This window comes from Protopterus annectens, chromosome 8.part0 (assembly GCF_019279795.1).
Source record: "Protopterus annectens isolate FY-2018-M chromosome 8.part0, PAN1.0, whole genome shotgun sequence".
Classification (NCBI taxonomy): Eukaryota; Metazoa; Chordata; order Ceratodontiformes; family Protopteridae; genus Protopterus; species Protopterus annectens.
Genome location: NC_056741.1, coordinates 1558747981 through 1558775435, shown reverse-complemented (window position 1 = coordinate 1558775435; position 27455 = coordinate 1558747981). Strand labels below are relative to the sequence as shown.

The 27455-nt window shown below is 41.4% G+C and overlaps 1 protein-coding gene across 1 annotated transcript in view; it reads right to left on the bottom strand.

Annotated features, from left to right (window-relative positions):
• LOC122808512 (CXADR like membrane protein) overlaps positions 1-27455 on the bottom strand; it is a 490245-nt gene that overhangs the window by 114875 nt on the left and 347915 nt on the right. Inside the window, exon 6 of the mRNA XM_044079467.1 lies at positions 14396-14537. Within this exon, the coding sequence (XP_043935402.1) occupies positions 14396-14537 (142 nt within the window). The remainder of the gene's footprint in view (positions 1-14395; positions 14538-27455) is intronic.

Sequence of the window (27455 nt, the reverse complement as noted above, 5' to 3'; positions counted from 1 at the left end):
GCAGAGTTGTTCTTGGCATCTCTGTCTGCTCACTTATTCCCTGTGGGAGACTTGAACTTGGAGATGAAGTGCACCAAGAACCTCATGTGTCAGTTAGCAATATCCCAGGTGAGTATTTCCTAACATGTAAGACAATCAGTACTACCCCCACCTGAGCTGACTATCACTATGCCCACCACTCAGAACTTGTACAGGACCATTACACAGGGATAGGCAGACACCAATGCGTGGACAAGCAGATACCAATGTAACTTATAGAGCTTATTAATTAAGGTTGCATATGGTATGGAAGATGGCTTGTGGTAAGGCCTGGCTCAACTCTGTAACATATGTGAAAGTCAGCATAGGAAGTCAGTATGCTATATATGTCCCAGTGGGGCTGTCCATCATGGCTTTTGGTCCTCCTCCAGATCAAGTGGGTAAGCCCACCATGGGAAGACAAGGGCATGGTGTAATTCCAGTAGTAGAACCACCTCCACATCTCCATGTGGTGTTGAAGGCACTGCAGGACAGTGGGGAAGCAGATGCGGTATTTCTGATGAGACCACCCATAACATATCACAACACTCAGTCACAGAACACTCCATCATCTGTGCATATATGATATGTTGATTTTTTCACTTTATCCTATAACTCAATAAAAATGTTAAGAAAAAAATATACTATATATATATATATATATATATATATATATATATATATATATATATATATATATATATATATATATATGTTCATAGTTAGGTACTAGGCTATCAGCCCTGGGGCCTATATAAGCCTAGCTAAAAAAGTTCCCTGGTTTTCGCCACCCAATAAAGTTATTTTCCTGTGCCCCTGGTATAATATATACCAACAAACTTCCATATAATATCAGGACTATTTTTAATTCTGCAGGTCGTTAGAGTTAGCTATGCCTTTGTACTTGCCAATACTATGGAATGACTCTTCCCTTTGCTGGACTGATATCTTTTATTTCTTTTCCTCAGAATTTTTCATGCTGGTCTCATTTTTGAGTAACATGTAGTTACACAGCATAAATCTGTAGCAAATATTGTCTTCTGAATCATATTACATGACAAGAGTCACACCCAGGAGTAGGACACCTTGTTGTATAACGCTCCTTTGAAGGGCACGTCAGTAAATGTTATTTCCCCGAAATTGGTATGAACACAGTGTTGTTATATATATATTTAATGCAAAGGGTAGGACAAAGTTCTTCCACAAAGAGGGTACACAGTGGCACAGCTCCCATGCAAATCTGCCTGGCTTGCATCACTTTGAGATGAGGAAATATTGATGAGTAACATTTTTTTATGAGCTAGAACACAATGAGTTCTCCCAATTTCTCACATCCTACATTTTAAAGCAAACTAAATTAGGAATGCAGGTGGTAACTGTTAGGCAACACAATTGTCCTTACCACTGCCTCACAAAATAAATTCTCTCATGATGAAAGAACTTGACTCTGTATCACATTTATTCAGTTTTGGTGTTTTCACCCTCCCTGAGGGTCAGCTATCAAGTCCACTCCTCTCAGCTTTAAGACTATTTGTTCCCTCATCACTGGGGAGTTCCCAGCATCCATGGTGACAGCTGAAAAGAGGGGCTGTCATACTGGTAGCCATGGAGGGGGTTGTGCCCTTATCTACATTTCCTGATGCAAGAAATGAGGGCATGTCTAAGAACCATAATCCCAACCCTGGGTGGGTGACATAGGTACTCATTTCACCAGAATGATCTACTATGCATTCCACATATATGTGGATGCCCCCTAACTCAGGTTACTGTGGGCTACCATCACTGACTTGGAAGCACAAGCTTGTGCCTTTTCACAGCCTGCAGTCCTCTATCTGCTATGGGCAGAATGACAGACAGGGACCACCTCCTCCCTTCAGGATGATGGAGCCAGTATTGTCACTCATCCCCATCCTTCCCTGCATCGCTCCTCCAACACAGGAGTCAACACTTTAACCCACACCATCTGAGTTATTGTTAGGACCTTTATCCATCTATACCACACAGCCTTGTTTCATCACATTTATTCATGTAACTTTGCAAGGTGAAGATGACTTCTAAAATGTTTATAAACCTGATGGTTCTTGACTTAAGGAATTAAAAAAACTTTTCATAAACATTTCTAGATGTTTCTATAAATGAGTGAATGCAAAGAAGGAATGGTTTCATTACTTTCATTACGACATACCTGTGTTTCAGCTTCCGTCCTTCCTCAATGAATTGGTTATTGGATCCATCTCAAATCTGACCTTGGCTGCTCTCAGCCTTTGGACCCAGTGCTCAAGCTCTTCCCCTTACCCATAACTCCTATGCACTGAGAGAGATTTCTCAGATCGAGTTTGCACCCACACCAGTGTAAAGGAGATTGCCCTCAAATCTATAAGACCAAATGTCACATAGTATAAAAGACAGCTGCCAAGCCTAGAACTTGAAGAGTACATGATCAAGCTAAGGTAGCTCAGAAGAACTACTCCAGGACCAAGGAAAAAGAATTCAAGGAAAGGAGGGAGGGAGGAAAGTTGAGGAAGGATGGATGCAGATAACACGGACCTACCCTTATGGCAAGTACATAATTTGATATCTGATGTCTCTTTCAGCTGTTCCTCCACAGATGAGATGGAGTCCCCATCTACTAATACACTTGGGAGGTCTCATGGATGGACATTCTGGACCCTGAGAGACTTTTGGGGACTCCAGACATCATTGGCTATGAGACCTGCAGATCTCTGTGAGTCAGACCTAAAAACTCAGGAACTGATATCTGATAGACCACTGAGCTAATTCAGTCTACCGGAGAACTCTCATGCGATATCTGGTGAGAGGAATAAAAGTGATGGCTGCTGCCATTAGCCTAGGAGATATAGAATCAATTTTGCTGGTGTCTTCTGGCATGGAAGAACAGCATGTACTTGTTTGTGCATAGTGAGAATACAATTTGTAGAAGCTTGTCAATTTGTAGTTTTGTGTCCAAAAATGCTCCAATAAATTCCAAGGCCTGCACTGGATGAAGCTTGGACTTGGCTGTATTTACTTTAATGCCTATTTTTGAGCAAAAATGGAGTAAGGAGTCCATGGCTTGGAGAATAAGATTCCTGGAGGGGTGGTTATGAGACGGACATCCAGATATGGGAAGTGGGAACACTAGGAACTCCTGCAACTTAAGATGAGCTGCAACCACTGCCATGCACTTGGTGGACACCCAATGGGCTGTGGTGAGATCAAAGGGAAGGGCTCTAAACTGGAAATGACTGGCTCCCAGCCTGAAGTGAAGAAACCTCCCGTAGCATCTGTCCATTTTTATATGGTAGCATGCATCCTGGAGATTAGGCGTGCACATCCAGTTGTCCTTCCTTAGTAATTAGTAATTGAAGGACTAAACCATGACCTCTGGAATTTTGTCTGTTTCACATATTTGCCCAGGGGGCTTAGATCCAAAATTAGTCTGAGGTCTCTGTTCTAGTTTGGCATTAAAAAGGATATGGAGTAATATCTGGTTCCTTGCTAGTATGCTGGGATGTACTGGATAGCTTGATTTCTTAGCAGCTTTTCTATTTCTAATTCTGCTGTTTCCCTCTGGAAGGGTGGAACATCAGAAAGTTTCTTTAAGCATGGAGGAGGTTGTAGAAAGGGGATGGACCAGCCTCTGGTTATGATCCACTGCACCCAGACATCTTGAGTAATGGATGTCCAGAGCATGGGGTGCAGAGATAAGTGCTCCTGACTGCCTTCAGAGAAAGACAGTTTGGCAAACATTCAGGAGCATTGATAAGACATATCAGAGAAGGAACCCTGAAATTCCTGGTTTTGCAGGAAATTTTTGCCACAGCAGTGATGCCTGCCATTAGAGTTCCTTCTGCTGCCTCAGAGGGTCTCTAACCAGCAGTGCCAGGTATGGACCCTTAAGATTTCTGGAACTAAAGTTTCTTCCTTCCCTTTTGGTTTCTAGAAAAGGTCTTCTAGGGGTAGAAAATCAGATCCATATGTCAGACAAGATCTTACCATCTTGTTCACTCCTAGACAGAGTTTCTTTAACCTTCTGACTGAACAGTGATGATCCATCATAGGAGGAGTTAATGAAGGACATTTAAAGTGTTCTGCAAAATCACACAGCAGCATCCAAGCATATCTCCTTATGGTTAAGCCAGAGTCCATAGTTCTAGAGGTGCCTTCAGTAGCACTGAAAATGTGGCACATTGAGATATAAGTGATATTGGAGGATAGACAGACTTCATTTCCCCAGCAGATAAGGACCCTGAAAGTGATTTGGAAAGCAGTTTAGTCTAATCTCTCTGGAAGTGCATAACATGAGCCAGATAATTTAGCTCCCTGACAGCAAAGGTCACTGATCTGTTCAACGCCCTAAACTCCCTGTTAGGATTATGGACAGTGGAACTCTTCAGCCAGTTCCTTCTTGATGGCCACTGCCTCCACAATGGAATCAATGGCTAAACCCATGCTTCAATAAGGATGGTCTTTTGGTGACACCAGGAATTTGTTGGGTTTACATGGGACAGATTCAGCCATTTATGATTCCTTGCATGCCCATTTAGAGATTAAATCTACCATCTTATCCATGGGAGGGACCTATGGGCCAGCCCCAAAAGCCTCGAGAAATACCAACTTCTCTAGGGTGGAACTTCTGACTACAGCCCCCTTTTTGCTTGAACAGCTATAATATTTTGCAGAATGAGATGTCCTCAAGACAGAATCTAGGGGACTTCTCCTCATCATCAAAATCAGTATATTCAGTTAGAGACTCCTACGAGGAGCCAATGTACCTCCTTTTGAACGTATGCTTCTGATGAGCCTCCCTACTGGGGTGATCTGAGAATGACTCAAAAGCTGATTGGAGGTCCTCAATGTGGATGGACTCAAGACTTTCAGACTGGCTATCCTGATGGAATAGAGAAAGAGACCAGGATCAGGACCCAGGGAAATCCTGTGTTGGACGGATGGATTACAGCCAAGAGGGAAGTCTACTTTCTAGGACCATAGAGTACTCTCCGTACACCCTCAAAAACACAGGCCAAAAAAAGGACCCAGATCCTTCAAATAGCAGCCATGGCTTCCAAGAAAGACTGGCCTCGAAATTCTGCTCAGCTCTGAAGCAGACGTCAGAGGCAAGCTGTCCAGTGACAAAGCCCTGAGAGAAAGGCACAGCTCTATAGGTCTAACAGTTGAACCTGCCCTCCATATCTGACTATTTGGCTCCAATATCCATCAGGATCCAAGCCACTCAGAGCCGACCAGATCAGAGATATTGTCAGAGCCAAAGAAGACCGTGTCTTCAGATCTAAAGTGGACATACCCCAGGGAAATCAGAGATCTGATAGCCTTGACTCTGAAGGATGCATTGGGGTAGAAACAAACATCTGATGAGAGGAAGAAACCATTCCCCTGACCTGAACAGGGGTCAGAGAAGTAGAACTCCCTGTTGGATTTGGGCCCTGAGGAACTTGACATTCATCCCATCCACATCAGCTTCAGAAAGACTTCTGGATGACCAAACTGAGTAGGGACAGGAATCTGTAGAAGAAGGTTGGGCAATCTAATGGAGAGGCCTCTCCTAAAGAATGGGTGATATCGGCTCTGGTGAAAAGCATAGCTCTGGTAAGGGAGATGTATGAGATCCATTAAGAATATGCTCCTGCATGAAGGTGGGATCTGAAGGTTTTGAAATTTTTGGTGCTGGAGCTGAAGAAGAGGAGTGATCCAGGGACCACTTTCTTTGGTTCCTTTGATTTTTCTTTTTCTGTTTTCCTCGGCTTTCTCATGATATTTTTCAACTTTTGATCTCAGTCAAAGGAGAAGCAGTAGAATAAGTAAAGGACTGAACCAGGCAGGGAGGAACCTCTTAATAACTAGATTATTCCTCCTCTCAACTAAAGCCATATATCCAAAGGCCCCACAGACACTGCACTGTGCGTCCATGTGAGCAGCCTACAGACAATAGATGTATTTGGCACATGCGTCTGAAATGGTTACTTTATGACCGCAGGTCACACATTTTTTTAAAAACTGAAAGTTTATCAGACATCATGAAAAATCCAAAGTCCTGTACCCTAACAAAAAAACAAATGTTTATATATAAATGCATGTGTTTGTGTGTGTGTGTGTGTGTGTGTGTGTGTGTGTGTGTGTGTGTGTGTGTGTGTTTATATATGGGTCCACTTATAATCTTCAAAAACCTATTTTCTTTGAAGATTAGAAAGCAGACATCCACTTTCACGAAAGTGCACTTTTGAGAAAGTCGGTTAACCGAATCACGGTACAGTGGGGATAAGCAAATAAATCCTTTTCCCCACTGTAGTGCGATCTTGGAGTTAGTATATATAAGTAGCAGGGGTGTAGGGGTGTGGGGGTGCAGGGAAAAATGTATTCTACTTTGCCGGACACATCTCTGGTAGTTATATATACTAACTCCTAGATTATATATACTAACTCCTAGATTACACTGCAGTGGGGAAAATGATATATTTCCTTATCCCCACTGTACCGTGATTCGGTTAACTGACATGATTCAGTTAACTGACCTTCACAAAAGGGGGTGTTTATTTTCTAATCCCCGAAGAAATTAGTTTTTGAATGTTAGAAGTAGACCCACACATCTATATATATATATATATATATATATATATATATATATATATATATATATATATATATATACACACACACACACACACACACACACACACACACACATGCAAATATATATACATACATTCATACACTAAGAATCACAATCTAGTAAGCATCTAAATTAGAAAAAAAGAAGTTATGTACTTACCATAACGTTCCATGTGAGTTGTTCATCTCGCCTTCATTCTTTACTGATGGGTTTGGAGCCAATACCTCAGCTCTGAGTAGGCCAATTGCAAAGCTCAAGGTTTTCAAATAGCTCGAGGCCAAGTCCCTATCCCATGATGCACCTGGAGTTACCTCATATCTTGTTTGCTGCATATAATAATACCATATGTCATTCTTTCACTCCCAAGAAAGGGTATAGAAGGATTGAGTGACCAGGATGGATTCAGCATCTTGGTCATCTAACAGCCAGGAGGGAGTTGGAGGGAGGGACATAAGAATGAAGGCGAGATGAACAACTCACGTGGAACATTATGGTAAATACATAACTTCTTTATGTGAAGTTGTTCTATCTCACCGTTCATTCTTTACTGATGGGTAGCGTCTCAAGCACCATCAATATCGGGTGGCTCACAGGAGTATATTTCTCAGGACCATGGATCCAAAGGAGGCCCTGTCCTTGGAGGCCTTGTCAACTTTTTAATGAGTGATAAAGGTATGAGGTTTTGACCAAGTGGCTGCTGCACAAATTTTATCAATGGGAAGTCTGGTAGAAAAGGCAGATGATGTAGAAACTGCCCTGGTTGAATGAGCTTTAATCTTATGCTGCAAAGGCATATTGGCAGCTGAATAGGCAACGCTGATACAATCAGATAACCATTTAGACAGTTGTTTTAGCCACTGGTCTACCCTTTCTGGAGTCTGAGAATGAAACAAAAAGCTGGTCTGATTTTCTGAAATCTTTTGGTCTATCCAAATAAAATATGAGCTGTCTGTGAACATCAAGTTTGTGCAGCATATACTCTAAATTGTTCGAATGGTTGGGACAGAAGACTGGCAAATCAATAATTTGGTTGAGACTGGATCAGTGCAAACTTTGGGCAACAATGAGGGGTTTGCTCTAAGTGAGACTCTGTCAGCATGGACTATCAAATAGGGAGACTTGATGGATAAAGCCTGAAGCTCTGACACTTTGTGGGCAGAAGTAATAGCTACCAGAAAGATGGTCTTCCATGACAAAAATCTAAGGTCACAAGAGGAAGCTGGTTCAAATGGCAGAAGAATTATGTGGGAAAGCATAAAATTTAGATTCCATGGAGAATAGGGAGATTTCACAGGTGGTCTGAAATGAAAAGTCCCTTTGAGAAAGGCTTTGGATAACTTGTGAAACATGATATTCAATCCTTCAAATCCAAGATGAAAATTTGAAATAGCAGCCAGTTGAACATGAACTGTTGCTGCTGCAGATCCTTTGTTAAAAATCATAGTCAAGAACTCTAAAATGGAGGCCATAGGGGCTTGGTAAGGATCAATATTTTTAGAGTCCCATATAGAAAATGTTTTCCATTTGCTAAGATATAGCTTCCTTGTAGAAGATTTATGCGAAGATAAAAGGATCTGTTTTGTCTCATTGGGGAGGTTATGGAACCTGGCTATGATGGGAATTGGAGCAGCCAAGCTGTCAGCTTCAGGGACTACAGAGAGGGATGAAGTTTCCCCGATGAGTGCATCAGAAGGTCTGGAACTGAGTCCTGAATCCAGGGGTCCTCCAAAAGATGAAGTTGAAGGAAGGGGAACCAAATCTGACAAGGCCAATAGGGAGCTATTAGAATGATGGTCCTTCCCAGGGCTTTGACTTTCTGTAATACCTTGGGTATCAGTGGGATTGGTGGGAATGCATAGAGGAGACCTGGGGGCAATCATGAATGAGTGCGTCCCTTGGGGCTTCTCCCAGAGGGGCAATCAGGGCAAAGTAGCTTCTGCATTTGGTGTTCATGTGACTGGTAAAAAGGTCGCAGCAAGGCTGGTCCCACCTGCGGAATATCCTGTCCGCTATTTCTTTCTTGAGGGACCCTCATGGGACAACAAGATTGCCCTGCTCAGCTTGTCTGCTATCATGCTGGATTTCCCCGGGATGTGCGTTGCCAACAGAAAGCACTGGGTGGAAACAGCCCACTGCCATAATCTGAGAGCCTCGTGACAAAGGAGGTAAGACCTGGTTCCTCCTTGTTTGTTCAAATACCAGACAATCGACATGCTGTCTGTCTGAATTGCAATTGTACCCAGAGGAAGAGAGTCCTGAAAGTACTGCAATGCCAAGAGTACTGCTCTCATCTCCAGGACATTAATATGCAGATGTGTCTCTTGATCGGTCCATGTGCCTTGGGCTGTCTTTCCCTGAAAATGCACCCCACCCTATCAGGGAAGCGTCCATGGTCACTGTGACCGATGGAGGGGTAGCACAAATGGGTGTCCTATCATGACATGAAGTGAGGTCAGCCACCAGTGAAGGTCCTTTTTGCAGGAATTTGTGATCATTATAGTGTGAGACATGGGAAGCTCTTGGTAAGACCATTGAGTGAACAACAGCCATTGTAGTATCCTCATGTGCATACGAGCTAGTGGTATGGCTAGAATTGCTGCTGCTATCATGCCTAATAATTTCAGAACTTCTGATGCTGATGCTCTGTCTTTGATATCAGAATGCTGACATGCTGACTAAGAAGAAAGACTCTTTCTATTGGAAGTCTTAGTGTGGTAGTGGTGTCCAGTTCCGCCCTGATAAAAATGATATGCTGCAATGGCGACAAGGCAGATTTTTTTGAGTTAATTGTAATGCCCAGTTGATTGCAGAGTGACAGAGTGGACTGCCAGGCTTGAATGAGTTGATGCCTGGTGGTAGTGGAAAAAAGCCAATCGTTTAGGTATGGAAACACCTGGAATCCTAGATGCCTCAGGTGAGCTGTGACCACTGCCATGCATTTGGTGAACACTCTGGGGGCTGTAGTGAGACCAAAAGGCAGGGCTCGAAACTGGTAATGATTGGCTCCCAGCCGGAAATGCAGATGATCCCTGGATGGCCTGGCCATTTTTATGTGGTAGTACGCATCCTTGAGATCTATCGAGCACATCCAATTGTCTTTCCCTAAGAAGAGGAGTATAGACTGAAGCGTGACCATCTGGAACTTTTCTTTCTTTATATATTTATTCAGTCTGCTGAGGTCCAATATGGGTCTCCAGTCCCCTGTCTTCTTTGGCTCCAAAAAGAATCTTGTGTAAGTTTGGTCCTGTCTGGTCTGCTGGGTCTGGTTGGATGACTCTTTTTGTTAGCAACATTTGGACCTCTATTGTTGCTTGTTCCCTGTAACTGGGTGGAACATCCGGGATTTTTCTTATGAGTGGAGGGGATGTGGTAAATGGGATGAAGTATCCTCTGGAAATGATACTTTGTTCCCAGCTGTCTTTTATTTTGAGCCAGGCATCTGGATACAAAGATAAGCAACCCCTGACTGCCTCCACAGCAGAACAGTCAGGCCTCCTTTCAGGAGCACTGGTAGGGCTTCCCAGAGAAGTGATCTTTGTCACCCTGGTGTTGCGGACCCCCTCTGCCGCTAGGGCGGTGTCTTCCAATATTGCCCCTTCCTCTGCCTCTGGAGGGGGGTTCACCACATGCATCTTGAAAGTCTTCTTGGGCTTTTTGGAACCACATTTTTCCTCCCCTTTGACCTTTAGAGTAGGGTTGGGTAGGGGTGGAGAAAAGGACCCCGACGGCAGACAGAGTCTTTCCGTCCTGTTCACACATGGTTAAGGTTTCCTTCACTTTAGGCCTGAAAAGGGATGAGCCATCAAAGGGAGTGTTCACGAAGAATGACTTGAAGGGATCCACGAAGGAACACAAGTGCATCCAGGAGTGTCTCCTAAGAGCAACTCATGTACCTGCTGCCCTACTCGTTCCATCAACCGCATAAGAGCTGAGGCGCATAGATGAGTTGACTATAGAATTGAGGGTAGCAAGCTGGGCAGCAACTTTGTCAGAAACCCCTGCAGCTACTGTACCCTGAAGATTATCTCCTAGCTCCTTAAGAAGATCTCTTTGTAACCTGGTAAAATGGGTTATAAAGAGCTTTAAGAAACTATCTAAGCTAATTAAACTATCTAATATGTAACTATCACTAAGTAAAAAGTAGAAAAACAGTTTTACTGGCCCGAGCTAATGCAGAACCTTTGATCTATTGCAGCGGCAAACTAGATCTGAGGTAACTCCAGGTGCATCATGGGATAGGAACTTGGCCTCAAGCTATTTGAAGACCTCGAGGTTTGCAATTGGCTGACTCAGAGTTGAGGGATCGGCTTTGAACCCATCAGTAAAGAATGAACGTCAAGATAGAACAACTTCACATAATTATTTATACTAAACAAACTCACTTAATACCAAAACAATCTGTTATACCTAACTACTACAACTACAAAACAGACACTAACAGGTGAGGTAAGGGAGCACAAGAAAGAAAGAACTTTTATGTCTATGTAGTCTTTTTTTTTTTTAATCAGGGTAAGTGAAGATTGAAAGAACTGGAGATAAAACTCTGAGAAACAGAAAGTGAGAGATAACCACAAAAATAGCACTTATCTAATCAATGAGCCTGAGCAATGGAGACCACATCCATAACAATCAAGTGGCAAACTAGATCTGAGGTGTCTGTCAGATTGTAGGGAGGTTATGGTAAAGGGAGCAGCCTGTGCACTGGATCCAAAGTCTCTGAGTAACTGAAGTTGCATCTGAGACAGATCCGATAACCCATCCATTGAGGAACAGATGGAAGAGACAACATCAGATCTTTAATTAAAATCAGGCACTGAATCTTTCAAATACCAGAATGTAGTCTGCTGTCTAGTGTATTTTTCCATCATCTAGCTCATCCAGAAAAAAAAAGAATCTACAATTGTATTCAGATATGTTACCAATACATGTAATACTGTATGAATTGCAGAAGGAGTCATTACTGGGCACATTGCGGGTGCTGCGAAGAGCACTTTTGGCTGACATTAAAGACTAAAACAATACTAATTTCATGAACTTTAATCGTACTTTGTCTTAGGAATGGGGCCCATTCCCATCATGGTATCAGAAACCCAAAAGATTTGGAGAAATTAAAAGGAGCAAAACCATATAAATATGAGCAAAATGTCTGCACAAAATGTTTTTAACTAAGTTTATACATTATGACATATTACGTAAAGTGATGGTTGTGGTTGTATCATATTTTAAAGTAAGCAAAGGCATTGTTGTAATGGAATAGGCTGAATAAATTAAGCAAAAGAAGCAGGAGTTAGAAAAGGACAACTGTTATGAAACCCGAACAAAAAGTGGGAGATGAATTTCGAGCTATAGACATACAGCTATTAGAGATGTTGCAGCAAGGAAAAATCAGAGAGCAGGAATTTGACTTCCTAATGGTGTACAACCCTAGCTTAGGGAAATTATTTGTGCTACCCAAGACCCAGCAGAGTGAGACTCATCCTCCCTTCAGAAATATAGTTTCTTCCAGAAGAATAAAAACAGAAAACATTTCTCAGTTCCTAGACTTCTACTATAATCCAATAGTACAGAACTGTGGTTAGCTAAGGGATTCTTGGGAATTCCTCAACCAACTACATCAGTACCAAGTCTCCAACAAAGATCAGAAACTGGAACAACCACTTCAAGGCAAATGAACAAAGATCAGAAACTGGTCACTCTGGATATAGTGGCATTATACACTAACATCCCTCATAAGGAAGGCATCACCCTCACAGCTAATTAACTGAGAAAACACACTACCCTAAGCAGAAAGGAAATCAGCAAAACATGTGAACTGATCAGTTTTGTACGACATAACTTTTTTACTTTTAATGGGGAAATATTCCACCAGCAAAAAGGTGTAGCTATGGGAGCCAAATTGGCTCCAGCTTATGTGAATCTGCTGCTCTCCAGCTGAGAGAGTGATCTACTCAAATACCTAAAATGTTTTGAGAAAGTACATCTATACAAGAGATATATAGATGATATAGTTTTTCTAGAAAATGAACTCAAAGATTTCATAAGGGCCAAAAAAGAAAGCATTCCTTTCTTGGATTTTACAATGTCTGGCAATAGGCGCAAGGTGCAGTTCCTGGACATCTCCCTGACCCTAGACTCCCCTCCAGGAAGTCCACTTCCAACGTTTATAGGAAAGGGTCATTCAGGAACAACTACTTGGACTATAACAGCCAGCACCCACCTTTCACGAAAAGGAATATTGTCAGGGGCCAGTATGTTAGACTTAGCAGACTAGTTAGAGAGGATGAGTCCTTCCTCAAAGAAAGCCAGATATTAAAACGGCTTTTTCTAGAAAGGCATTACCGTCCACACCTACTGGAGACAGTCGAAAAAGAAATCCACTTCCACAGACGCTCAAAATTTCCCCATCCTAAAAGCAGGGTTCACTGCGAAACTCAAACAAATGAAGGAACTCACCCCTAGATTCTCCCTTCCAATCTCAAGAGACACTAAGAGTCTTAGATGGATAATAGAGAAAAACTGGGATTTCATTGCAGACAACCAAGAACTGGAGCGAGTGCTACAAGATGCCTCTGATTTTTGCTACCAAAGACCAATTTCCTGAAAAGTTTGTTAGAGAAAAGAGACAATGCTATCATTACCCATGCCCACCAACCCAGAGGCATGAAGAAATGTGGTAGCTGCTGCCCCTTGATAGCTCTGCATACAGGCTACCTAGCAAAAATACTACTATTTCTGTAAATAGCTCCTACAACTGCCACTCCATGAACCTGGTTTACTTAGCTACCTGTTCCTCCTGCGATTCCTTCTATATGGGCAAAACCATCAGAAAAGTCAGCAACAAAATAAAGGAACATAAACAGGCCATAAGAAACACAGAAGAGAATAATGTCCTACCTAGACACACTCTTACCTGCACAAACAACCCTCAGTTCAAATTCCTAGTACTGGAAAGCCCAGACAGGTTTTTTGAGGACTACAACACCTTGCTAGAGGTAAGGGAACTGCAGTGGCAAATTAAGCTTAAAGCAGACACGCCCCCGGGTCTCAATAGGAACCTTAATATAACTAAAATGGAGGAAGTGATGCAAGCAATCCCTAGCTACACACACACTCACATTTTGTTCCAAAAAACTCTGTAGTCTCACAACTTGAGTCACAATTCTGAAGAAGTTCGACTTGTAACCATGAAACGAATGAAAGGGCTCAAATGTTGATGTAATATTTATTAATATTACCTTGAACATGCATGTAACTTCCAAAGCATAAGGCTTCTTTGCCATTAATATATAATGTCTAATTGAAAACCAAATTACTGTTCTGTTACATTTTTAGTCAACTAACTGAAATAGTTAGCAAGTTTCTAAATTCATCCATTTGCGAATAGAGGTTTTTTATTTTTGAATTCTACTCTAGATGCATTCTGACAAAAGGTTCTCTTTAGCTGATTCATTTAGGAAAATTCCAGAAATGTGTTTTCTAATTATGTTTTGCCTTAATTACATCTATCCTTTTGAATCCAGCCAGCTCCAGGGAGCTCTAATGAGGGGATACCTATGATGTTACACAAATAGGCACTCTCTTGAAAGCCTCAAAGGCAGAGCTTAAGTCAGGACTACAGACCCTCCCAGTAGAAGCTAATAAAGGGATACCTGTGTACACTATACCTTCCAGTACTACTACAGAAACAACATACCCTTATTTTATACTCCAAATATGGATTATAATTACAATTCATGCTCTAAAATGCACCTTATTTCATTTGGGGTTTCCTCCTCTTCATATTTCTTCTTTTCTTGTCTTCGGATCACCAGCCATACAGTAGTTAGTATCAGAACAACCCCAATGATAACGCCAAATACAGCACCAGTTATCACCCCAACATTCATTGCATCTGTTAAAAAAAACAATGTACTTTATCTGCATGTTATATTACTGCAAACAGAGAAAAATAATTTTCTAAGGTACGTAAGAGAATGCTGTAATTACAACAAGCCATTATGTATTACATATAGTAATTATAACAAACCATTAACTTTGCATCTAATAGTTCATACAAGCGAAATACCTACCATGGAATTGGAAAGGTAAATGGCATACAGAAAGAACAAATGTACACAGCAAAATGTATTTGCAGATTTAAGGTGAGTCTGCAAAACTGAATAAAAAAACAGTAGTGGTAAGAAAGATAAGCTACGCGCTGAGTATTAAGCACCTTGCTAGGCTAAGAAAGAAGAGGTTTCACTATGAGGCCATGAGGCCTTGAAAAGTGATCACTTAATCATGGGAGTGATCATGACACATCGAAACATCTCTTCCATTCAAATAAGTAACACATATCAAAAACTTTTTTTTTTTTTTTTGCCGGGGGCATGTTTCCTGTACCCCATAAATGCATGGGAGTCGCTCATAATTTACATATAGTAAATGCATAATCACATAACCTTTGGCAATCCTAGGTTTCACTCTAATAACAGTGAGAAAATAATTTATGAGGAGTTGCTGTTTCAGATTACAAAGGATAGCTGAAATAGCATCATGGGCTACTGGGTTAACCTATCAGTGTCAAGATCTTTTTTTTCTCACCCAGAAGTCCTCAAAGCTGCAGCATATGCCTAGAGCATACAGATACAGTATAGCATTATGGAGTACTGAAAGGGAGCTGATGCAAATCACTGCAACATTCCTCAGTTTACACCATGTACTGAGCTATGGTAAGGCTTTTATGAAGATGTATAACTCAAATGGTTAAGGATATGTGCTGCTGGCTAACAAGCCTCATCCCATAGTCCTTAGTTCACAGGGTCCTGTTAAGCTTACAGCCAAAACAGACTATCGAAAACATCAGATGTATTATGCAGTGCTGCTGGGAGGCTGGCAACAGATTTCTCCCCATGCATCCCACGTGATAATTTGCAATCACTCATTCATTCAGCCAGACTGCTTTGAAAATTTGCTAAAGGAGTCCTCTTCTTCGTGTATGTGGACAGCCTGTCATACCATCTGGTGTTGTGGATATAGTAGTACAGGTTTAGATCTCTAGAGCAGGTGTTTTAATTACCACTTGTTCTGTTTAGGTGAAGGAGTTCAGAGTGCTGGGCAGCTCGTAACACAGAAGGGTAACCATAGGATATCCCTCAGGAGCCTGTATGATACTGAGTAGAGGAACAGGACTTTTAGAATAGCTAAGGTTAGTGATACCTGAGATATTTCTGGTGAAGAAACATTCAGGACAATGAAGTTGGTGTGGTTGTTTAGTGATGTACATGCTGTCATGAAATGAGATACTGCTAGCCCAGCTAGCTGGAATTTTGTAAATAATTATATGTCATTTGTGAATATTAACATGATTTATATAGAGGGTAACAAAAGGAGATACTGCCAGTACAGCTACCTGGAATTTTGTAAATAATTATATGTCATTTGTGACTATCAATATGATTCATTTAAAATATTTGTGTTACAAATGTATTAGAGCTCTACATCATACAAGATGGTTTCTAGGGATGTGTGCTGAAGAAGTATTTTACAAAGTGCTGTTTGAAATGTATCCACAGTGTACTCTGCTGGAATACAACAGAAATGTACATATACTATTGTCTCTCTGTCCCCACTAGCATTCGAAACACATCATCCAAAGCCTCCTTTAAAGACCTCATCAGGCAACATCTCAAGCAAAGTTGGCAGTGCCATGACTGCTCCCCAGGCTAGTGAAAGCAGATAAGGTACACATACTAAACCTAGAGTACTTGATAATCGTTTTCAATCTTACTCACAAACACTGGATAATCTACAATATATGTACTGTTCCTGTGTACTATATATGTATTCTACCTATGTTCCAAATTTCAGTTGTACACCACAAATCTATTAATTACCTTTGTTTTTAAATTAATATTTTTTGTTTGTTCTCTCCACTGTCACTGTTGATGTGCTGCATACCACTGTAAAGACATGTCTTTTGTAATTTGTGTGTATACTGATCATGTCTAAATAACTAAATGTATCTATAATTTTTTCTACGTGGAGCTTTTCTCCCCAGGCCTCTGGTGAAAAAGTGCCTTTTTGGCTCAGTCAGACACCCCCGGTTAACAAATGTAAAATAAATAAAATAAATAATACTATTGTAACTGTTTAAATGTATATATTTTAACAAGGGAAACTGGAATACAGGAGTTTAACTTGCAAACCTTCAGAAAAATAGCTGAAATTAAATTACTTTATGGCTAGGCCATAAAAAAAAGATGTGTTTCAGTTTCAGTGCAGCAAGGAGACACAACGTCTAAAACTAAGCAGCTTTCTGTATTATCTTGGAAGTGTTTTAGTGTTTTATATCTTCCACCATTTGCCAAAAATCTGATGAAAAACCCTTGTCTATGTATTTTTACAGGTAGATGCTAAGTGCTACCAGATGGCATTAATGGTTGTTTTGGGCATGGGGACTAGAAGTCAGATGACAAGAAATGATGTCATTCTGAAAGCTAGCCCAGCAGTAATATTTGAGATATTAATTTGAGATATCTCTGTGAAAGACAGCATTCTGTATTCTGTATTTAATCTGACACCACCTAAAAGAAAAGTACAGTTTTGTACCTACCATAAATGTAGATGTTCGAGGATTCCATTGCTGCAGTCCTTACTATTGGGTATAGTCCGCATCCAGTCGGCCCGAATACCAGAGTATAAGGCTGACGTCGGTCAGGGCGCATTAGACTGACGTCAGTACGTCAGGGTACTAATGCGCATGACCGGCGTCACATCCTCAGTCTTTTCTTGCCCCAGATGTCAGAAGACCCTAAAAAGACAAGGCCCAAAATACCTGCACCAAAACATGAACAATATATATAAAAATATAAGCAGGTAAACTCACCTACATAACCACCCCTAACACAGAGGGGAAGGAGGGAGGGATTGGACTGCAGCAATGGAATCCTCGAACATCTACATTTATGGTAGGTACAAAACTGTACTATGTTCTTCGTTTTCCATTGCTGCAGTCCTTACTATTGGGTAGAATCCCAAAGCAGAGGTAAGGGAGGCTGGCAAATCATAAAGAAGCAGGAGCTGACAACATGCCTTGCAAAACAGCTGTGGCAAACCAGCCCTAGACTTAGAGTAGATAGGAAGGTGATAATGCTTAGAGAAAGTATGCACTGAACTCCAAGTAGCTGCTTCCAAAATATCCTTAGTGGCCACCCCTGAGAAATGCTGTTGAAGTGGCAGTAGCCCTAGTGGAATGAGGCCTAATCCCAGCTGGAACCTCCTTGCCATGATGGGAATAACAAAATGCAATGCAAAAGCCAATCCACCTAGAAATAGTTTGTTTTGACACAGGCTTGCCCTGAACTCAAAGCAAAAGAAACAAACAACTGCTGAGACTGCCTAAAATCCTTAGTCCTGCTTAAGTAATAACGCAATTGCCTGTGTACATCTAAAGTATGCAAAATCTTTTCCCCTTTATTTTGGGGGTCTGCATAAAAAGTAGGCAAATGAATAGTTTGGTTTAAAGCCACACTAGAAACCACCTTAGGCATAAAGGAAGGATTAGTACGTAATGATACCCTATCCTTATGAAAAATCAAAAGGGCTCGACTGCCATAAGGGCCTGCAACTCAGACACCCTTCTTGCAGAAGTAATAGCCAACAAAAAGCAGTCTTCCATGACAAATATTTCAATTCAGCAGTAGCCGCAGGCTCAAAAGGTTGTAGAGTAAGTTTTTCCAACACAAAATTGAGATCCCAAGCAGGAGTAGGAGCTCTACGGGGGTCTTATATTTTTGCCCTCTAAGAAACTGCTTGAACAAAGGATGCGAAAATAATGGTGGGTCACAATCATAGTGAGCTGAGATTGCTGCAGCATGAATCTTAATGGAAGAGAAGGACAGACCCTTGTCCAGTAACTCAGTAAGATATTGAAGAGCCATACTCAAATTAGGCTCAGAAATCTCCAAATTCTTTGCTTTACTCCAAAATAAAAATCTCTTCCATTTTGCTGCGTACACTTTCCTTGTGCTAGGTCTTCTAGCTTCCATAATCACATTTAAAACTTGTTGAGGAAGTTGAGACCTGCTGTGTTTCAACACAGAATATGCCAGGCTGTCAGATGAAGAGAGTGAAGCTTGACATTGAGCAGATGACCGTCCTGCTGGGATAACAGATGTGGAATCAAAGGTTAAGGCCATGGAGGCTTCTTTACCAGACTCCGTAGTAGAGGGTACCAGTGTTGCGAGGCCAATCTGGAGCTATCAAAATCATCCTTGGCCTGTCCTGTCTGACCTTTAACAGTACCTTTGGAAGAAGAGGCAGAGGTGGAAAGGCATACACATGAAGGTTTGTCCAACTGAAAGACAGAGCATCCACTTTCCAAGCTGTGTGATGAAACCCCTTTGTGCAAAACTGTGGCAGCTGGTGGTTTAGTGGAGAAGCGAACAGATCTATGTCTGGAGTTCCCCATGACACTGTCAATTTCTGGAATACATGAAGATCCAGTTTCCACTTGTGGGGATCCATGATTTGTCTGCTTAACACATCTGCTAAGGAGTTCTGTGCTCCTGGCAGAAACCTTGCCTGAAGAGTTAGGTGCAAGCGTAGCGCAGTCTCCCATAAAATCATTGCTTGCCTGCATAGAGGATAAGAATGTGTTCCGCCTTGTTTGTTGAAGTACCACATGACAGTTGTGTTGTCTGTTAGAATCAACACCTGCCCTGGAAGAAGTAACTCCTTGAAAGCCATTAATGCAAACTGGACTGCTAACATCTCCTTCATGTTGATATGTAGATGCTGTAGTCTGGCAGGCCACTTGTCTTGTATCCACTTTCCATTTAGATGAGCTCCCGAAGCAATGTCCGAGGCATCTGTCGGTAAAATCTGACTCGCCTCTGGCCGGGTCACAGAGAGTCCCTTGTTTAGGTGACAGTCCTGAGCCCACCACAAAATTCTCTTTGAAGGCAAGGTATTATTTGAATGACAGTATCTAAATCCTCGCAGTGCTGTGTCCATACATTTTTGAGATAGCATTGTAACTTCCTCATATGCAGTTTGGCATTGGGAAGCACCAGAATACAAGATGCCATGAACCCTAATGCTTGAAGGACTGTCTCTGCAGTCAGCACGGACTGATGAGATAGTTGATGGAAGTAAAGTGATAGACTCTTTTGTTTGTCCGGGGTTAAAAAGGCCATCTGGGCTGCTGTATTCAGTCTCACACCCAGAAAGCACATGTCTTGAGAGGGTACTAGACTGGACTTTATTTCGTTCACAGAATACCCTAGGCATCTTAGCACTGCTATAAGATATTCCAGATGCTGTAGAAGGTCTTCCTTTTCTTGAGCCAGAATCAGGCAGTCGTCTAAATAAGGATAGATTTGAAGTCCTTGTAGCCTGAAGTAAGCTATCACTGGAGCCAGAACCTTTGTGAATACTCTGGGCAGTAGATAAGCCAAAGGGCAATGCAGAGAACTGATAATGAGAATCTCCAGCTTGAAACCGCAGATACTTCCTGTAACTTAGCCTGATAGGCACATGAAGGTAAGCTTCCTTGAGATCTAAAGTTACCATCCAGTGAACTTTGCCCAGCAGGGTAAAAGCTGTTGTAACGTCAACATCTTGAACTTGGGAATGTCCAGAGAAGTGTTGAGGAGAGATAAATCCAAAAGCAGTCTCCACGTGTTCCCCTTCTTTGGTACTAGGAACATGCGAGAATAAAATCCTAGGCCCCTTTCTGATACAGGGACTGGCTGAATGGCCCCATTTGGAGTAACTGAGAAACTTGCTTGTGAGCCTCTTTTCTTTGTGGAGGAGGAACGTCTGGCATGCCTTTGAAAGGGGCATTGTATGGAAATAAAATCTGTCTTGAGTAATTAAATCCCAATTTTCTTTGAAAAGAGACAGTCGTACTTCCAATGGAGCTGCCAGACGAGAATCTACTGGCAGCTGAAAAGGCAGGTCATTGGGTCTGTTTACGAAAGGACTGACCCCTGCCCTCACCAGAAGTCTGAGCAGGTGAACTCCCTGTTCTAGGCCTAAAAGAACCTTGAGCCCTGCCCCTACCACGTCTAGACCTACCCCTAGACTGGGAATCATAAGCAGGATATGTCCACCCCTTAGCAGGCCAATTTCTACTAAACTGGTGGCTGTACCTGCAAAAAATCTTTAACAGTTTGCATAGACTTAGCTTTGTCCTCCATTTTCTTTAAAACTGTTTCCACAGGTGAACCAAACAACACATCAGACTGTAAAGGAGCATCCAAAATCCTTGTCTTAACATGCTCAGCCAAATTTTGATCCCTCAACCAGGCATGCCTGCGAAGAACAGAACTAGTGGCAGCCACCCTCGAGGAGGCCTGCACAGCATCAAAACCACATTGCAAAGAATGCTTGCCCACTTGTTCAGACACATAAACTAAATCCAGCAAGTCTTTACAATCAATACCTTCCGCCAAAGCATCCACCTTAGATTTCAATTGTGAAAGGAGAAAATTTTGATATTTCAGCATGTGAAACTGACAATTCAATGCTCTCATGGCTAGAGTGGAAGAAGTATCCACTTTCTTACCCCACCTATCTAACGCCCTTGCCTCTTTGTCAGTGGGAACAGGATTTTTAACCACAGAGGCCTTAACACCTTTAGGCCCCTGAGAAACAGTTTCTGGGTCCGCCCTAGGACTCTTAAACAAATACTTATGAGCTTCGGGCACCCTATAGTACCTATCAGGTTTAACAGGAGCAGGAGGCAAAGAATCAGGGTTCAGGGAAGCCTCTGCAAAACATCTTCCACCACATTCAACACAGGAGGAATAGGGAAGGGCCTATGCTGGGGTAAAAACAAGAAATCCCTAAGCCTCTTCCTGGAATCAGAGTAATCCTGGCCTTCCCATTTAAAGTGCTCCCTCATGGAATGCAGAGTCTCTGAAAATGAAAAATCCTCAGGAGGAGAAGCCCAAGGACTGGCATCATCCACATCAGAATCAGAATAATGAGGATACCCCAGCAAATCTGCCCCAGAAGACTCAGAAGCCCCTGAACCCTGTTCAAAACTGTCAAACTCTGGTTCCACCCTAGGCCTCTTATCAGGAGGGCCCATAGAACCTCTAATTATAGTAATCAAATCTTCTGCCATTTTAAGCATATGTTTCTTAGGTACAGAACCCGAAAGGCTAGGAGAAGCCCCTACTGAAGCTGAAGTTGGCCTACCTCTAAAAGAAGTTTTGGCAACAGAAGGAGAGGCTCTAACTACTTTGGGAAGAGAGGGAAGAATAGTTACCTGAGAAGCCCCTCAGCCTGGCCTGCCTCCTGAGAGGGTACATCCTGTAACAGTAAAGTTTCTGCCTGAGACTCCATAGAAACTCCTGGCAAAACCTCTGGCTCCACTGAGCTAAAGAACCGACGTCCGGGACTGCCGGTTCATCAACCCTAGGCTTCGCTGTTTTGTCCTTACGCTTCTTGGACGAAGCGGGCGTCGGAGCATCCGATGGCATTTTATAATTGCAACGCTTCCCAAACACTAATCTGGCACAGTCTAACCTCCTCTTAATAGTGCGTTTGTTAAACCTAGCACAAGAGCGGCAACCAACAACGTCGTGCTCAGGCCCTAAACAAGGTATACACAATGTATGGTAATCCCTATGAGGTATTTGTTTCCCACAAGAAATACAGTTATTCACTTTTTCTGACATCCGGTTAAAAACTGAGGCAAGAAAAAAACCAAAATGTTCCCAACGGGTACTTAGCCAACTCTGATTCGGTCTGAAACTCCGGTTTCGGAAATATTTCAGAACGCCAACCTGCACTCGCAAAACTGCTTCTGCATCGGACCACGCGGCAAAAAAGACTGAGGATGTGACGCCGGTCATGCGCATTAGTACCCTGACGTACTGACGTCAGTCTAATGCGCCCTGACCGACGTCAGCCTTATACTCTGGTATTCGGGCCGACTGGATGCGGACTATACCCAATAGTAAGGACTGCAGCAATGGAAAACGAAGAACATCATTCACCCCATCTGCCTTGCTCTGATTAAGTACATGCACTAGGGAAGAGTAACTCTCTTAGATATAGTCAGGAATATAGCAAAGTTTAATTTAGATGTTTTTCTTTATTTATTTGAGACTGTCCTGCAATGTTTTATTTTAAATATTTCTGTGATTTTGAACTCTGATGTCATTGTAATTATAAACTGAGTATTTTCTTGTTCTTTTTTATTTATTAAACATATTTAAATCTTTTATTGTGACTGATCTTTGTAGAGATATTTAAGTTCTGAGAGTACTTGCACATTTATTTAGGCTACTCCTAATAGTCTTGCTCTTGGTCAAACTACCATTTCTTTTGATAGTAACATTACACAGTAAGATTGGACACCCTTTGTTAAGGGCTTTAAAGTAGCCGATAAGGAGCTGTCTGGTGGCAGTAACAACTACCTTATAGCCTGGGCAAAATGGGGCATAGCTAGTAAGCCTGTGCCAGCCTTTTCCAGGTGTGTGTGTGTGTGTGTGTGTGTGTGTGTGTGTGTGTGTGTGTGTGTGTGTGTGTGTCAGCTACTTGGGCAGGAACACAAAGCACTGATTGGACAGAGAGGGTGCTAGATGGCTTGGCTTGGCCACTCAGCTGTGATCTCACCTCTATTGCTGTGCCAGTGAGGAGTCTTACTGGGGATCTGGAGAAAGTGGGAGAAACTCTGGATTGACTGTGGCCTCTGTGTTCTCTTAATGGAATTTGCACTTGATGCAAAGAACTGCATCTGGAAATACTGTGTGTTCACCTGTCATCCTCCCAAAGTACATCCCCCAGTAGTGAGGACTGAGGCTCCTTGATTAAAGGTCCAGTGGTGGGATGTCACACATGCCAAAAAGGGCACTGCATTTAGTGATGGACTAAATAAGAGAAGAATGAAGTGGGACTATAACTTCTCTAGAGCTTTAGAAAAAAAAAACTTGAAGTGCAGGTTGTGCAAGGTAGAATGATTTACCCACTACAGAGATATGGTGGTCACAGGAGAGTTTGTCATCAATGCAGGTACTAAAGAACCTGATTAATGTAAAAAAAATACCCACCTGGGTGAAACAGAGTTCCCCTCTAACCCAAGTGTAATTTGGATAACTAGATGGGGAACAGGAAAATCAACCCTGGTTTGGCACTTATGTCTCTTAACGGACATAGGCAGCCTGTAACTGGTTCATCCCTCAGGCCTCCGCTTGTAAATGTTTCATCTCCCAAGCCCCTGCTTACACTTATCAAGGCTATCAGAACTTGTCAGAGATTTGTGATGCATGTATAGGCTTAAAAGGTCTTTGTGGTCATTAGCCTAGTACACACCTATGAACTTCTGAAGAATCATGTCAATAATTAGCCACATGGTAGATAGCAGTAAGGATAGATTTACCAAAATAAAGTATACTACACTGCTTGGCATTGAGGGTAAGCCCATGATTAACACACTCCTCATTTGTTTGTAGCAATCCTTGCTAGAGATTTAGAGTACCAGAAAGTGACTTGATAATCAACCAGTTTGTAATCTTCAGTAAACTTGGTTAGTCATAGTCATCTGATATTGGCTATCATGCAGATAAGTATTTACCAAAGAGGAGGCGCAGGACAGAACTTTGTGGGATACGTCTGGTGATGATTTCCTGTCTAGAGCAAACACCCTGACCTTAATGATGTGGGATGTGTAGCAAACTATATATGGGCCAATGTTGAAATTGGAGAGTTTATCAAGAATTCCAACATAGGGTTAGTATCAAAGGCCTTAGCAAGGACCAAGGAAGCAGTGTGGACTGTATTTCCCTTTTCCATGGACTCAGTAACCCTTTCAAAGAACTCATCCAGGATGAACAGGCATGATCTTTCTTTTACAAATACCTATATTGTTGTTTATTAATTAACCTATAAAATGATCCACAACCTTGCAAAGAATACTGGATAGACTAAGAGGTTTTTAATTCCTGGGGTCAGTACAGTCACAATTTGTATGCAGGGGCACCAAAAGTTTTGTTCTCCATACCTTAGGGTGTAACCAGTAGACAGACTCAAGTTGACCTGGAGGCTTTTTTCTAGCTGGGGCTTTGCACATTTTAGCAGATATCCAGGGAACCAGTATTTGTAATTTTGGAAAAGGCCAAAAGGACACAGTCCAAAGTGATTTTGGGAGGGCAGGCATGAGTGAGATTGGGATGACAGATGGAAAGATTGGTTGGGTGAAAATTGGAAGAGAATTTGTCTGCATATATTTGGGGTCAGAGAAGGAGTTGCCATTAGAGATAAGTTTAATACTGAATTGCTGATTACTCCTATGATTCCTAATACAGTTGAACTAGGCCTTATGGTTGTCTTTTCTCTAAATCATTTTTACTGAGATCATGCACACCACATCTAAACATATAGCTCAAATAGTCTCTATTGTAATAATCTGTGGCATTCGTTAATATTTAACACAGAAAACAAACTTTATATACATAACGTAATTTTACATATGCACTCCTATAGCTTTTATACATAACATAATACATAATTTTACATATACACTCTCCCTCCTTATCCTCTGAAAATTTTCTCCCCTCTTAAATTATAACACTCACCACATCACTTCTTTTCTCCTACTATGATACTACTCTTCTCTGCCTACCACCCGGGATTGTATCTTACTTCCCCTTTAATCTTGTTAATGCTGTAATAAGCCCTTATTACTCATACTCACTGCTACTTGCCTTATCCACTGCCCTAACACTACCTACATCCTCTGCTTTCCATTCTTTTTCAACCGCCCTGTAACTAATAGCATCTCCCTCTTTTTTCTCCCCTCCATGCCGGTGGCAATATCTGTACTCCTAATAAATAAAATGGCCATCCTTTCTTGACCACTCTGATAAATATATTGCTCTCATTGCCTGCTATTCTTTCTGCACTCCTTTACATCTCTGCCACTTATGCAAGTCGTCTACTTTTCTTCACATCTTTAACACTCTACCTATATGCAGTCATTTGTACAAACTTGAAAAGTGCAATATTGCTATTGGCCAGAGAGCTCATTTGAATTTTTTCAGCTTTTCCAGGTTTTTGTGTGTTGCTATAAATCTGTCGTACTTAAAAAGAATCATCTTGTAAAGCAGCCATACTTAAATGTGCTCTGTACAGACACAGGTATCGTGATCCATATCTTTCTGTGTATACCTAACATCTCCAAACCATTACTGGTTAGTTTGATTAAAAATATCCGTAGCACGGACAGCTGCCTGCAGTTGTACAACATGCTGCACTGAGTACAACTAGTCAACATAGCAGTGTCAAACAGCCTATAGTTGCTCAACTTTAGCAAAAGTAGCTTGCAGTTGCCCTTAAAAGTTAGTAGTTGCTCTGCATATTACACATTCAATAGTTACCAACACAAATAGCTGCTTTCCCACAGTAAAGTCTAACAACTATTTCATTTTACTGAACAATGTACTCTGTTGAAACAAATTCTCCTAATCCCTGGACTAAAGATGAGGGTCAACCTTCTTGCTTTGCTTTCTGTTACCAGCCTCATAGCATTTGCTATCCATAGGGAGCAAAATAACTGCCTGATGTTTACAAATAATGAACATTTATTTAGTGCAACACATTCTGCTTTAAGAGTTGCAAGTATTTAACTAACATAGTTAGACACAGACAGTGACCAACACATACACCCACAAGACTCTACACCAAGCCACACTAAAATGTCTTATGCTGACACTGTAAAAAATAATTTTCTAAAGCCTCTTAGACCCATGAGGACAAGGGTCCAGCGAAAATTCATCACCATGTAACATTTAACAGTCACCAAAAGTTAAATTATCTCAAATCCAGTACTTCAGACCACTCTGCAAATAGAAGTGTTTTAGTGATCAATGACCCTATGGTCAGACACACTAATTCTTCTCTCATTAGGCCGGACAAAAACAGAGTAATGGTGAGATGTCTTTCAGATGCCGGGATCTATGATACCTCAAGAACCCTTTAGACCCTTTTCAGCTAACAAATATGATATGACATGGCAGTGATCTACATGGATGAGAATGTATTGCTCTTAACCCATTAAGCTGTCTAATTAACATATTAGGTCATGGCTACAATTTGGTTCCCAGAAAACAACAAAGTGTACAGACTTCTCATCTTTTTTTTGTAGAAGATTTAGAAATGTACAGTTCATAAGATGAAGGAACTGAAAGCACACCTGCAAGTGGTCAAAAATTTTCAGATGATATAAGAATGTCAAAAAATAACAACAAATACCGTACTAACACAGCTGAGTACTGAAAAATGTTTATTCAAAATAAAATAAAACGTCAAAAGTAAGCGCTTTCGTGATTACAACATTGCTTCATCAGACTGAAAACTGAATGAAACAGCACTCAATTTAAAATGAGACTAAACAATGAATTTCTAAAATCAATTAAGCCATTTAGAATATAAGGTAGAAAAACTGCAGACAAGTTCAAGTTGCAAAGCCTAAAAAATAAAGTACTGGAAATTGCACAAGCAAGAAAATATAAAATATTATGTGCCTACATATGATATTGTACAGAAATAAAAACTAATGTTTGAGTGCACGTGCTTTCAGAAAAGGTTTGAGGCTAGATACCCCGTTTAAACCAGGTGGTTTCTCTGCATTAAACAGTAAAATCCATTTCTGTTCTGCAACTCCTGTACTGTTAACAACTCATCTGGATATAAGAATGTCATTTGGTCTTGATAAATGTGCAAAAGCAACCTTTAAAGCAGGAAAGCTGAGGCACCAAGGAAACATCAGTTTGGGACAGGAATGTGATGTAAACGAACTTGAGCAAGAGGGAGT